The sequence below is a fragment of the Mytilus californianus genome, unplaced genomic scaffold (assembly GCF_021869535.1).
Source record: "Mytilus californianus isolate M0D057914Y unplaced genomic scaffold, xbMytCali1.0.p SCAF_19, whole genome shotgun sequence".
NCBI classification, from domain to species: Eukaryota; Metazoa; Mollusca; class Bivalvia; order Mytilida; family Mytilidae; genus Mytilus; species Mytilus californianus.
Window position 1 is genome coordinate 11,349,096 of NW_026262667.1, and position 13,501 is coordinate 11,362,596.

At 31.1% G+C, this 13,501-nt stretch overlaps 2 protein-coding genes across 2 annotated transcripts in view; one reads left to right on the forward strand and one right to left on the reverse strand.

Moving 5' to 3' along the window:
* LOC127726930 (mRNA-decapping enzyme 1B-like) overlaps positions 1-6,583 on the reverse strand; it is a 98,148-nt gene extending 91,565 nt beyond the window's left edge. Inside the window, exon 1 of the mRNA XM_052234318.1 lies at positions 6,455-6,583. Coding sequence (XP_052090278.1) covers positions 6,455-6,574 — 120 coding nt within the window. The 5' untranslated portion in view covers positions 6,575-6,583. The remainder of the gene's footprint in view (positions 1-6,454) is intronic.
* Positions 6,584-6,705: 122 nt separating this feature from the next.
* The window catches only part of LOC127726928 (muscle calcium channel subunit alpha-1-like), a 141,308-nt gene continuing 134,512 nt past the window's right edge, over positions 6,706-13,501 (forward strand). The window contains exon 1 of the mRNA XM_052234316.1: positions 6,706-7,072. Coding sequence (XP_052090276.1) covers positions 7,054-7,072 — 19 coding nt within the window. The 5' untranslated portion in view covers positions 6,706-7,053. The remainder of the gene's footprint in view (positions 7,073-13,501) is intronic.

The window sequence follows — 13,501 nt, forward strand, 5'->3', positions numbered from 1 at the left end:
CATGTAGTAAATAAGTACTATCAAAACAAACCCTACTTTAATACCCTCTCATTACTATAAAGGTTAATTAGTTGTCGGACAGTTGGAAAATGCTAAAATTATCATTGATACCTTCATCTATGGTTCATTTCAAATATTTGCTTGAAGAAATAACGTGGAAAGAGCTACTTAAACTCATTTGTGCTTTATAAACGTACACAGATTTTACGTATCTGTCTCTGGTCTGTGTTTTACCATTGTCAAGTCAACATCCGGTAATAGACAATGTGCCTTCTAAAAAAAATGAAGGTAAAGATTCTGAAGACGTAATTTTGCACAAATAAATATTAGTACGCTTACGTTGCACACTTTGAATGATGCAATGTCAAGTTAACAGTTTACGTCAGTACATCGAATTTGTATCAAAAGTCAAGTTAAATATCGTTTTTAAGGCAATCATTGTTTATATGATGCTCAACTGATTACCATGATTGCCTTTTGTTACTGAGTCTTCAGGGATTAAAATCAGGATAAGACAAAAAAAGTTTGGGTGGCACAATATTTTTTTGAAGCCCTGTTATAGACCCCGTAACATAGAATTGTCCATATTTTGCATATTAAAAGAGCTGGTAGACTCTTCTATAATTTTGATATCATTTGTTCCAAAAGTAGTACACTACACTGTAAAAATCTTTTTTGAGATAGAGCAGGTGCAATTTTTTAAATTTTCTTTTATTGTCTAAAAGAAATGCACTACGAAATAACTGTGTTCTCAGGCCATTAGTCAGTCAGGGGTACTACTTGTACAAGTTATTTTTATTTATTTGAAGAAGTAAATAATAATACACTTATATAAGACAATTTGTTATATTCATATTTGCTAATAAGGTTTGAATAATCTCCCCTTAATTTTCTCAAAATAATTACTTATATAAGTAATTTTTTTTTACAATCCCTAAAATTCTTTAGTTTTGGGATGTAAAAATATGCCTTAAACAATTTTTCTCTGGGTAAGCTCATAATTTTTGAAGTTCAACGTTTCATCTCCTTAATTCAAGAAAGAAACTAATTGCGCAAAGATCTTAAGTAATAGGGCAAGGCCTTCAAAAATTGCCCCTTGGAGGCTTGTAAATGAGCAGTGTTTTGAAGATAACAGACATATGAGATTTTCATTGTCCATGAAATTACACTTACATGATGAGTAAAGACATCTGCAAAGTATAGACAATTAAAAATTTTATTAGAGCAAAGAAATCCTGAGAAATTCAAGAAAAGAAGATAGAATGACTGTTTTACTTGTATAAGTAAAAAAATCTGAATGTCTAAGGGACGTAACTAAGCCATTAAAATAATTTACCTATACAAGTAAATAAAATAAACTTGTATAAGTATCTTACAAATTTACTTATATAAGTATATTGATATTTACTTCTTCAAGTTAATAAAAATAACTTGTAGACATACCTGCCAACCCTCCCGTTTTGAGCGGGAGACTCCCGCTCAAATGGCGAAATCTCCCGCTTGCCGGTACCCTCCCGCGCGGGAGTATAGAATCTCCCGCTTTTGGATATTTCAACCTTGAATGACAAGTCAACAATAATTACGTTTTTGTGTCACTGATTATGGTTGTTTTTTCCTGTAAATCACAGACCATGTGAAATTAAATGGCTTCACTTGACAGCTTGGGTGTCAAATATAGTACTAATTAACGATCATTAACGACTTTTGCTTCAAGCTTTGTGTTATACTTCAAAGAAATTTCGGGTTACTTCCCCTGTTTAATCCTGTTTTAAGTTACCCTTCTTAAAATAATGTGAATTGATAAAACAATATAACTAAATACAAATTAAACAAAGAATCATAAAAGGATGGCAAATGAAAGATTTTGTATGCCTTAACCCTTTCACCGATAGCTGCCCAGACAGAAGCTACTCTGAGACGATGGCTTCCCTGGCTACTATTACTCAAGTGGGAGATCTTCATAATAAATGTCAATAAAAACTTGTCTGTAGTTATTTGTGTCTTTATTAAATTCACTAACACCATGTTCACAGTTTTGTTCATGTTTTGATAATTTTTCTTCATAAAATATTCAAATTTTCGGAATTATCTAGGTGAAATTCTCAAAATTCTGCTCTTAGACTCAAAATCGTAATTTTTTAACCCAAAACGGCAAAATTTTGAAAAATTTAATGAGGCTGTACAAATTGAGAATGGAAATGGGGAATGTGTCAAAGAGACAACAACCCGACCACAGAACAGACAACAGCAGAAGGCCACCAACAGGTCTTCAATGCAGCGAGAAATTCCCGCACCCGGAGGCGTCCTTCAGCTGGCCCCTAAACAAATATATATACTAGTTCAGTGATAATGAACGCCATACTAAACTCCAAATGTACACAAGAAACTAAAATTAAAAATAATACAAGACTAACAAAGGCTAGAGGCTCCTGACTTGGGACAGGCGCAAAAATGCGGCGGGGTTAAACATGTTTATGAGATCTCAACCCTCCCCCTATACCTCTAGCCAATGTAGAAAAGTAAACGCATAACAATACGCACATTAAAATTCAGTTCAAGAGAAGTCCGAGTCTGATGTCAGAAGATGTAACCAAAGAAAATAAACAAAATGACAATAATACATAAATAACAACAGACTACTAGCAGTTAACTGACATGCCAGCTCCAGACTTCAATTAAACTGATTGAAAGATTATGTCTTCATCATATGAATATCAGGCACAATCCTTCCCGTTAGGGGTTTAGTATCATACCATCATAACATATATGAGAAGAACATAACCCGTGTCATGCCAACAACTGGTTTTTAAATAAATGTGTTTAGTGCCGATGCAAAGACCCTATAAGTGAATCAATATTAACGCCAAAATATGCAATCTTTAATGACCTGACAACAGTATCGTAACTATATTTTGGCTAGTTTGGCTTCAATTCTTCCATATTCTTTCAAAAAAAATGTTCCCTCATTACAAATTCTCGTAAATTCCGTAAATTTCCTCTGATTTTAACACGGTTTTCAACAAACGGAAGCGCCATGTTTACACTTTCATCCGGGTATTCAACAAAGAAAGATAACTCGTGTTTGCACTGTTTTGAGCGGGAAATATAAAAGAGGTATTCCAATCCCGGTCAAATGGGACTCATCGTCAGCTGTCTGAAGCGTGAATCCCGGTAAACCGGGACTCATCGGCGAAAGGGTTAAGACAAAAAAAATATTTATATTTTAAAAATATCTTAAAAGATCTATACTTCAATTCAATGTTTATATTGAAATTTATAAGAAATGTATTGAATCAAAGTTGTGAAATATTCATGTGCACACACATAATACACCATCTGAGACAACATGGTTGCACTCTGTATCATACAGAGGTATCTGGATTGTAAAGTTGTCCTGATTGGATACAAATGTGAAAAATGAAGAAATAGGAAAGAAACAAACAACACACCAATCTGTAGGATATAACCATATTTAAAGAAACAAAGTATATCTATTAACTCTTAGATGTGTGTCGTAGATGAATAAATAAACATGTCATATATTTCACTTGAAAATGTCGTTCGCGCAAAATCTCCCCCTCAGCTGTCATAGCTGAGAGGGAGATCTCCCTCTTTGAAGGTTTCAGAGGTTGGCAGGTATGTTGTAGAAGTAGTACCTCTAACTGTTAGTCTGTGTTTATAATTTCACTAGAAAATAAATAACCAGGAAAATAAGTCCATACAAAGTTTCAACATTAACTTTTTTACAACTTGAAATTCGAGTTAGTGTCCATGATATTTTACTTTCATGTACTTTCATGTACTTGCTGCAAAAAATTTCTGAACTTTCAGTATGGACACAAAATCAATTTATCATGTTCAGATTTTCTTCTCAGAAATTTCACTAAAAATTTTCAAAAAACACATAAAATGAGTTATAAGGAAACTGAAAATAATTTTGAACTGTACAAATGTAAAGAATGCTTTAAATATATGCATTGTTTAATCTTTAATTTAAATTATTATTATACGTTACATTGTATGAAGTACAGAAACACAATGTATGTATTTTGGCAATATTGTGAATTGAGTTATTTCCCCTTGGTCATAAAACTGACTGTAAATGTGTGGTTAAACCAAAACATAGTACAGCACATCTGGTTTCATGTTAAAATAGGACAAAAATATAATGCCCTTGGATTTTACAGTTGTAGCAAATAAACCCTGCATTTCGTTGCATAATTTTTTTCAGTCATTAACATGTATATCTTGGGTGTTTTAAGGTACCATTCTTTTTGATTGAGTTTTTTAAGGCACCATCCTTTTGATCGGGTGTTTTAAGGCACCATCCTTTTGATTGGGTGTTTTAAGGCACAATTCTTTTTGATTGGGTGTTCCTATGAAATATTACAGAAACATGCATCGACCTAGTTACTAATGCTTGTAATTTTTACTGTAGACTAGTACTGGACAGGATAAAATTTTATTCATGCCAAGTGTTTGTTTACTTGAAACTAAGGCAGAGTTCACAAAATCTTTTTTCCCTGGTGGTCCTTGAGGAAAATCTGCTGGTCCTCACTATTATTTGTATTGCAAAACACCAAAATAGTGTCAGTCCTTTACACAATTTTGGTTGTCAAACCCTATATATATGGACACCACTTTTCGCGAACTCCGCAAAGGTATATCCTGCCTATTTTTTTCTTCAAACATACCAATTTAACAAGGGCAAATAGGGGAAAATCAATGATTGTACATTCCCTTAAGAAGGAACTTCTTACTTCAACTTAATTATTTTTGATAAAATGGTTGTCCTGAAAAGTATGGTATTACATACACACATATATATCTATTTAGTTATTTAGATAATTTTGTATCTGACTCTGAGTATAATATAATTAATAAATTGCTTTACAAGGACATGTATATGATCTGAAGAATGTACATCTTACTGCACTATATTGGGTGAACTCACAAAACACCGGTCAAGAAGAGGATGGTATTTCAAATATCTAAACAGCCAGTAGTAAAATAGCCTGGAATCCTGGCTCACCAGTCAAAACACAATGACATATACTTTTTTAATGAATGTTAGAATGAACTGATGCATAGTGGGATAGCATCATTTCTTGACAAATTGCAGGAAATGTTTTTATTGCCTCGAATTCATTTAAAATGCAAATTCCAGTAAATATAGAGCAAAAATAATCCAAACATTTTGATTGTACATAGCTTAATGCAATAAAATCATATTCACTTCTTTTCCCCCCATTTTTTTGGTTCTCATTTGAACGAAAACAGCTACTCTCCAAGTTATGCATATATGTGTAAACATTCACTTGCCAGACAATGAGAAACTAGTTCTTCCCACCACATCAGAAACAAATGAAGAAATTTTTAATCAAAGAAAAACAGTATATTTAACAATTAACTTAAGATTTATTCATTAAAGATACAATGTACACAGAATGCAATTATCAATAACACTTGTTAATCAAAATTTGGATGTAAATGAATAATGGGAATTCAGACACCATTGAACTGAATTTTCTAATTATATTAAAGAATTCAGAGTTTTAAAAATCTTTTTTTCCCTGTGGTCCTTGAAGAAAATCTGTTGGTCCTCACTATTATTTCTATTGAAAAATACCAAGATTGTGTCGATCTTTGCAAAATTGTGGTGGTTAAAACCTTCAGACCACCACTTTTCAAGAACTCTGAAAGATCTGATTTTTACTCAATATAGCTATGATGGAATCCCAAAATATATACTGTCTTCGGCTGTTGTCTGCTCGTTGGTCGGATTGTTGTCTCTATGACATATTCCCCATTTCCATTCTCAATTTTATACAAATATATTAATTTAAATGTTTGCAAAACAATTAACTGAATCAGAGATTTAAGACAGACTGGACAAAATGACTTCATTTTCCAATGAAAGATATGATCTACTTGGAACAAATTATGGAAGAAATATAAAAGAAGCAGTTTAAAGTATCTGTATGATTAAATATGAAAAGTATCAATGATGCATTTAGTTTTTCAAACCCAGTTATTTTGTAAGTCCATGCATTTTTTTGGTCATATTTTTAAATATACATGAACTAATGGTCACTAATGGAATGAATGAAATAATTCCAAAGAATTGTACATGTATATGTAGATATTACCACTAAATGAAGTGTGTTTTATTATACATCATACATGTACAATGACAGTTGACAATGTATCATCATCATGTAAAGATATTACCACTAAATGCAGTGTATTTATCATAATACAAATAAACTCATATCTGATGTGTAAATAATCTATAGAGACACCGTATTTCACAATGTCATGTAGCGAGTGTAAAGAAAAACTATTTTTTACAAGTTAAAAATAGCAGATTTATCATAATAATATGACAAGTAGCAAAGTGGAGGGTGTTTATACAGAAACATGCTTATTAATCAGTGGAATGATTGACACAAACCCATTCACTTGACTTCGAACTAAAGGAATATAAGGCAACTTGAGACGCTGTATCAACTATGTCCGTTATATACGGATCTCTTTGCTGCAAAGCAGCCAAATTCATTCGACCTTCCGCCATTTCCGCTGATCGATGAAGCCTCGCAATGAATATTTACTCCGTTACTTTTATTATAAATAGCATTATTTTAAAATACAAACAAATAGCATCAGGCAAATTATTATGGCTCTTCACAAATGTTATATTTTAATCAATGATTTTCCATTATTCAATTAATTTTCGGTGACATACATTCTCAAATTGAAAACAGGTGCCCGAAATTTGATCAAGCGGCACACTTATACGTTTCACGGTACAGCGAACACAAGTGTACCTTTACTTCAGTGTCGTATGTCGATGGATTACCGTAACATTTATTTACCGTGAAAAGAAGTGAAATATAGTTTTTCCCGCAATTTACAAATGGAAAGATGAAAAATATACCAATATTATGGAAGAAAACCCCGGATGATGATACAAGAAAAAAGACAAAAATGGACGAATTTGACGATTTGTAGCAAAAATTATTTTAGGATTTTTCTCAGTTTTAAGATCCAAAAATGGACAATAAGGGTCCAGGTAAGAACTTTGTATTTCTTGTGGAAACCTTTATTATAAAATCTGTGTAAGCATTCATAAATTATTGATGTTTTATCAATGGATGATTGATAAACATGGCACCCTCCTGTTGGTTACTGATGCTGAATTAAAGGATGGAAATGAAAATGTTTGCATTGTATTTTCTATTTTCAGAGAGCTAAAGATAAACTATTTCAAACAGATCACCTCATTGAAGAAAAGAATTTGCTATAAAATTTGATGCTTTTTATTATGTTTACATTGAATGTAAAAAAAAAAAAAAAAAAAAATTAGGGACAAAATTAACTATAAATTGCAAGGATTGAAATTTTTTTTCTCAATTTTTTATAACAAATTTTCTCCAAATATTTATCAATTTACACAAATTTGCATTTAAAAAAAATTGATATTAGCCAACAAAGTCGATGAGTAGGCATCAATAAATTGATTATGTAAAAACCATAGATTAGAAAAGTTAAAGATGTTCATACATTGTAATCATGTAGGGAAATCCCCATTTATTTTTAATGGTCATGTTTCCTAAGTTAGAAATGTTCTAAAATATGAGATGGTAGGGGTAGAATAGTTCTGCTTCACAGGTTTGAGAAAAGTGATCAGCTCCTCAAGTCCTAGAAAGGTATAAGATGTGTCAATTGCTGAGTTTAAATTAAATGATTTTAATTTGATGGAGAAGTGTAAAAGAACTAAATATTTGAGTCAGATGTATGTGAAAATCATGTTTAAAAAGAAAAAAAATAGTTAAAAGTTCATACCATTATCCTACATGTACATTGTCCTACCAAAGGTTTACCTTAGGTACACATTCTATTGATAAAATCTGCCTAACCATTAGAATTACCAGTTACTGGAATAATAAGGAATTGTATAGTTTGACTTTATAAACTACATTGTACATGTAATAGATAAAAGGAGTCTCATGGGCTTATACTTTGGTGAAATTGTGGAGGATGTGTTCCACCTTATTTTCACAAATGTTTACAATGATTTTCCCGATTTTGATTCTAGAGAAAGTCTAAATGTCTTCTGTCGCAACAGGATTGTTGTTAGACACTTGACAGTGACTATACGACTAGATGGGGCTCCATTTGGAAAATAGTTAAATCATCCCTCATGCTTCTAAGGAAGTACAAATCACTATGTAATATTTATGCAAAATATTAAAAGGAAATAACTCACATAGAAATATTGATATCAAACCTCCAGAATATGATACTCTACGTGTTAGCTTAAACAGTGGTAGCTTAAACCATAGGAGAATATATACAATGTGTATACATGTAATTACAAGATGGTTTATGTATGATGGCATTGAGACATTTCAAAGGGATGTAAATCTTACAGAACTAGGGGTATTAGAATTGCAGCACAAATAATAACCATCTTCATGCAAGTATATATATATCCTATCATTCAAATGACTTATGTACATGTACATACCATTTGGGGTGTGTGTGATATCGTCATTAGGATTTGTATGTCAATGTGTATTGCAAATTTTTTGTTATTTTTAAAATGTTTAAAGATTTATAGTCCCACAAAATAATAGTATTAAAATGGCAAAATAATTCAAATCATCTTCATATATCTTAACCAAACATCCTACCATATATGAGGTTTATCATTCATATGTTGTCTTACTATCATCCTTCATGAAATGTTATAGCAATTTATACAAAATTTGAAGCAGAATCTAAAAAGATAATTAAGCAGATGGCCATGGGATCGCAAACAGGCGGATACCAGGTTGAATGTTAAGATCCCCAATGTTACAGTCTCAGTTCTAGTTGGAATCAGTAACAGGGATTTAAGAAAAATTTCATAGCAAGTCTGATATCTTTTTGACAGTTCTTAGTATTTTGATGGAATAACGATTGAAAAGCATGCTTGTTTTTCTCATTTATTTGTTTTTTGAGAATTAAAGAAAAATTATCATGATCATACTAACATGATTAACATAAAATCAGTTTGAATATATTTACAGGCAATGATCTGTATTGATAAGCATGATTAGATAAATAAACAAAAAAAAAGTATTGATTATTTGATGAAGAAGAGAGGAATGGAATGTATGATGTAAGATGTATGGAAGGATTGTCTGTACTCAGGAGATAAACAGTAATCTTAATTAGAGCCATACTACACCAATTTACTGTAATAAAACAGTGGGGATCTTCCGATGCTCTAGTATCAGACACATGTTTGTTAATGTTCAGGATGCATACTCTGTGGGCAACTCCGGGTAGATGTCCTCTCATTAAATTGGGTGGCTGGAAAAAAGAAAGTGTAATCAAATGTGTAAATTTGGGTTAATGGAACAAAATTAAGAATATTCTGTTCTCTTTTTTACTGATAGGACATGTACATACATGTAAGCTTCATAGAGAACAAATTTTGCTTTTCTGTTTAATTTTGACACAAGGGGTCAATTTAGGAAAGTTTGAGTTCTGAGCAATAAACCTATAATCCTAAACCAGAGTACTTAGAATGCAACTGAACTATATTTGTTTCTGACAAGTAAAAAATTGCATAAAAGGGGTATGGCAAATTTCCTCTTTACTTGTTTTACACCAATTAAAAAAAAAAATCACAATGTTTATGAAAATCACAGTTTCATCTGGTACTTTATAATTTGACCAACATTTATGGCATATTGCGATATTCTGAACATATGATACATTTGTACATACTGTATATATTTATTAACTATGACTAAAAACTGCTATCTTGATAGATTTTGACAAATTTTACATAGCTGTATTGTTTTTCAGACACAAATTATTTCATCTTGGGTAATCATGGTAATGTAAAAAATATAAAATTATAAAGCCAGCTCAACAAAAATTAAAAAAAAAACATGTAAAATTTGTAACATTGTATCAAAATTGTCCTAAAATTTTTGCACATTTTGATGTATTGAAAATACACAAATGTATGTGTTATTATTAAGATGAATAGTATTTAATCTCTTCTTATTGACTACTTTGGCTCAATTTTGGTTAGTTTTACATTTTGAATGTATATCAAAGGTAGATTTTTCATTTGATTTATTTATGTGCCATTTGGTTATATAACTTAAAATCTTGGAATCAGAAGTGACAACACAATGTTAATGAAGCATTTGTGACAGTATTTCTTTGTTCACTATAGAATTGGTTGTATTAATAATTGATAACTCCTGATTAACAGGTTTATAACTTACAACAATAAAGTGGTACTTTTGTTTGTGGTTACTGAATCAGTACCAGTGGAATCCCATTACTAAGAATAATGGAATTTTGGTCTTGGAATCACATTGAATAGACAAAAAACTGATTCAGCATTACATGATTAAAAAGGGGGAAATTTGTATGAGGTTTTAAACCAACTGAATGGTGATGATATGAATCAAACATTTTTATAAAGATTCCAAAGAAAGAGGTTTGGAGGTGGTAAAAATCATAGTGTACAATATTTGTGATGAATTAAAAGGTAAATTTTGAGTAGTTAAGGCTCAGCCCACAAACAATCTATGATACTACCAACAAACAATCTATGATACTACCATATACATGAAAATATGTACTTCTGTTTGTTATATTTAAAATGTTGTTACTCATGGCTGAAGTTTTATGTGGTCCAAGTAAATACCAACTATAATTATTATTGTCTGAATCATAGACCTTAAACTGAAATGTTCCTGAACATACATGAAATATTTGCCACTGGATGTTAAGCAACCAACAATCAATCAATTAAACTGATTGCTATATTATATTTAAAAATTTTTTGTGGTTCAGTCCTCTCCTAATGTTTTTATATTTTTTGATTGTTTATTTGGTTTGGTTGCTGTCTCGTTGACATATTCCCCATTTCTCTTTTTATTTATTTGCTGTATATCATAGTACATATTTTAGTAAGCCTTGCAGAGATAGAAAGATTCCTAATCAATGGAAATGAAATCATGATCCTTGAGACTGACTTACCACAAAAAACATTAATACCAATTCATGATATGTCACATACATTTTTTTGTAACTCATAATTAGGCTACACTTTTGTTGTGAATAAAAATGATGTAAAATGACAGGGATAGCAATGAATTGTCAAAATGTCTGGTCTTATTCTTCGATTCAATGCAATCATCACATTTAAATGTTAAAACATATTGAAAAGTCTGATTCTTGTAAAACAATAATACAATATCAACACATTTTGTTAAGAAAGATTGAATCATGATAGGCGACAAATAAGACGGTCACTTATGATTGATGTTAAGTGAGTGGTTGAAGTTAAAAAAATAGACCATAACATGATGTTCAGTGTAAAAGATTGCACTCTAGAAACATATATTATTAGGGGGAAAAACATATCAACAAATGTACTTCTTTATTATGCTCTCTGAACAAATTTCAGGAGCATACTCTAATCACTCTGTCCATTCCTCCAGCCGTCATCCTTTCATTCATGTGTCAGAAACAAATTGTTTCTGGATAATAACTAGAGTATCTAGTTAGGGATTAAACTTGTACAAGGGATGATATAGAGAAGGGATTAAAGAAGCCAATTGATTTTGGGGTCAAGATAGAAGGACTTAACTTTTTTGCAATAACAATTAAGATACAGTCTTGGGTTAACATAAAAGTATTTTAGACATTGATCAATAACTTTGTCCAACCTTATTAGAATTTTATGAACTTTTGGTAAAAAGTTTTTTTTTTTATGATTAAGAGATAATGTTTGGAGTAAAATTTAGAATATGTATTTTTTTCTTCTTTCAATATTTTACTGATACAAATGTACCTGTAGATGAACTAAGTTTTTGCAGTTTACATTTACATACAGTATGGAATTAATTTATTCAGACATCAACAACTTTGTCAAACCTTCATAGAATGTTATGAACTCAGAAATTGCAGGTGAGACACTGGGTTCTGTAGAACCCTTTACAAATGTTTTACTTGTTTTTCATAACATTACCACCGTTTATGAGTTTTTATAATGATTGTTAAGCATTGAATCCTGAATAGTTTTGTTTAAAAAGATTCATTTGGTAATTTTGTTGGCTTTATATTGCAGACAAAAAAGGATCGATTCTGGCACATTTAAAAAAAATTTTTTATGATAATATGAAAAAAGTGTTAAATTCACACTTGATTTTAAAGGACAAACTGTCATTTAAATGTAAGAATTTTATAGAAACTGATTACAATTTATAAAGTCATACAATTATGTAAGAAAAGTTCAATCTAAAAAAATATAACTAGATCATTCTAAATTTACTCTCATTTCTGAATATATGAAAATTTGCCACTGCACCTTAAGTAAACAATAATCAAGTCAAATCATTTGCTCTCTCTATATGAAGCACAATTCATTTTCATTTGACATTAACATTATCTTGTCCTGAATATGCACTTAATTTGCCACTGTATGTGAAACAACCAGCCATCATCCTCTCTCCCTATATAGATAGATAGATAAATTAGATAATTTTTTTATTTCCAATAGAGGACCCATTATAGGCATAGTCAGTACATTGATTTTTTATATCACACGATTGCAAAAGACAATACACAAGAAAATAAAAAAAAACATGAAATATAAATTGAGTTAATAATACATGTAGTCACGTAAACTAGTATGTTTAGTGTTTATTGACCATGCACCAGAAGCAGCATCACATCCATTATAAAAAAAGCTTTTGAGTCAAGTCCTTCCTCGTGGCTGATGCATATGAACAAATAGTATTGTTGTTCATATGCAGGAGTCACCAAGGGCAGGTGCTTAAAGGACACTCAAGCCAATACACAGAAATATGAACACTTTAATATATATATATGTAGCCTGATGAAGGACGCCTCCGGGTGCGGGAATTTCTCGCTGCATTGAAGACCTGTTGGTGACCTTCTGCTGTTGTCTGTTCTATGGTCGGGTTGTTGTCTCTTTGACACATTCCCCATTTCCATTCTCAATTTTATGATGTAAAATCTGCAGTATTTCAGTTGATTTATAGTTTTGTCAGTTGAAATTAAATATGAGAAATAAATTTAAAAAAAAGTCAGTTTAAAAGTTCATGAAAATTATATAAGTAAATTGGTTGATTAGAAGGTTGTAATTCACTACATGTACATCTATTATTTAAATTCTTTTATTATGGCACGAGATAATCTAGACCAGACAATCTCATTATATTTACCAGTATACATTCTTTACAGCATAGTCATTAGCCAGAAACCACATTCAAAGCTTTTTTACTTAGTCATAAATACAGACTTTAAGTGATATATGAGGTCTGAGCAAAAAACCTGTAACTTTTCTTTGTTGTGAATGACTTGAATTAGTTCTTATACGACCGCGGTCGTATATTGATATGACGTTGGTGTCGTCATCGTTGGCATCCGAAGACACATTGGTTTTCGCACTCAAACT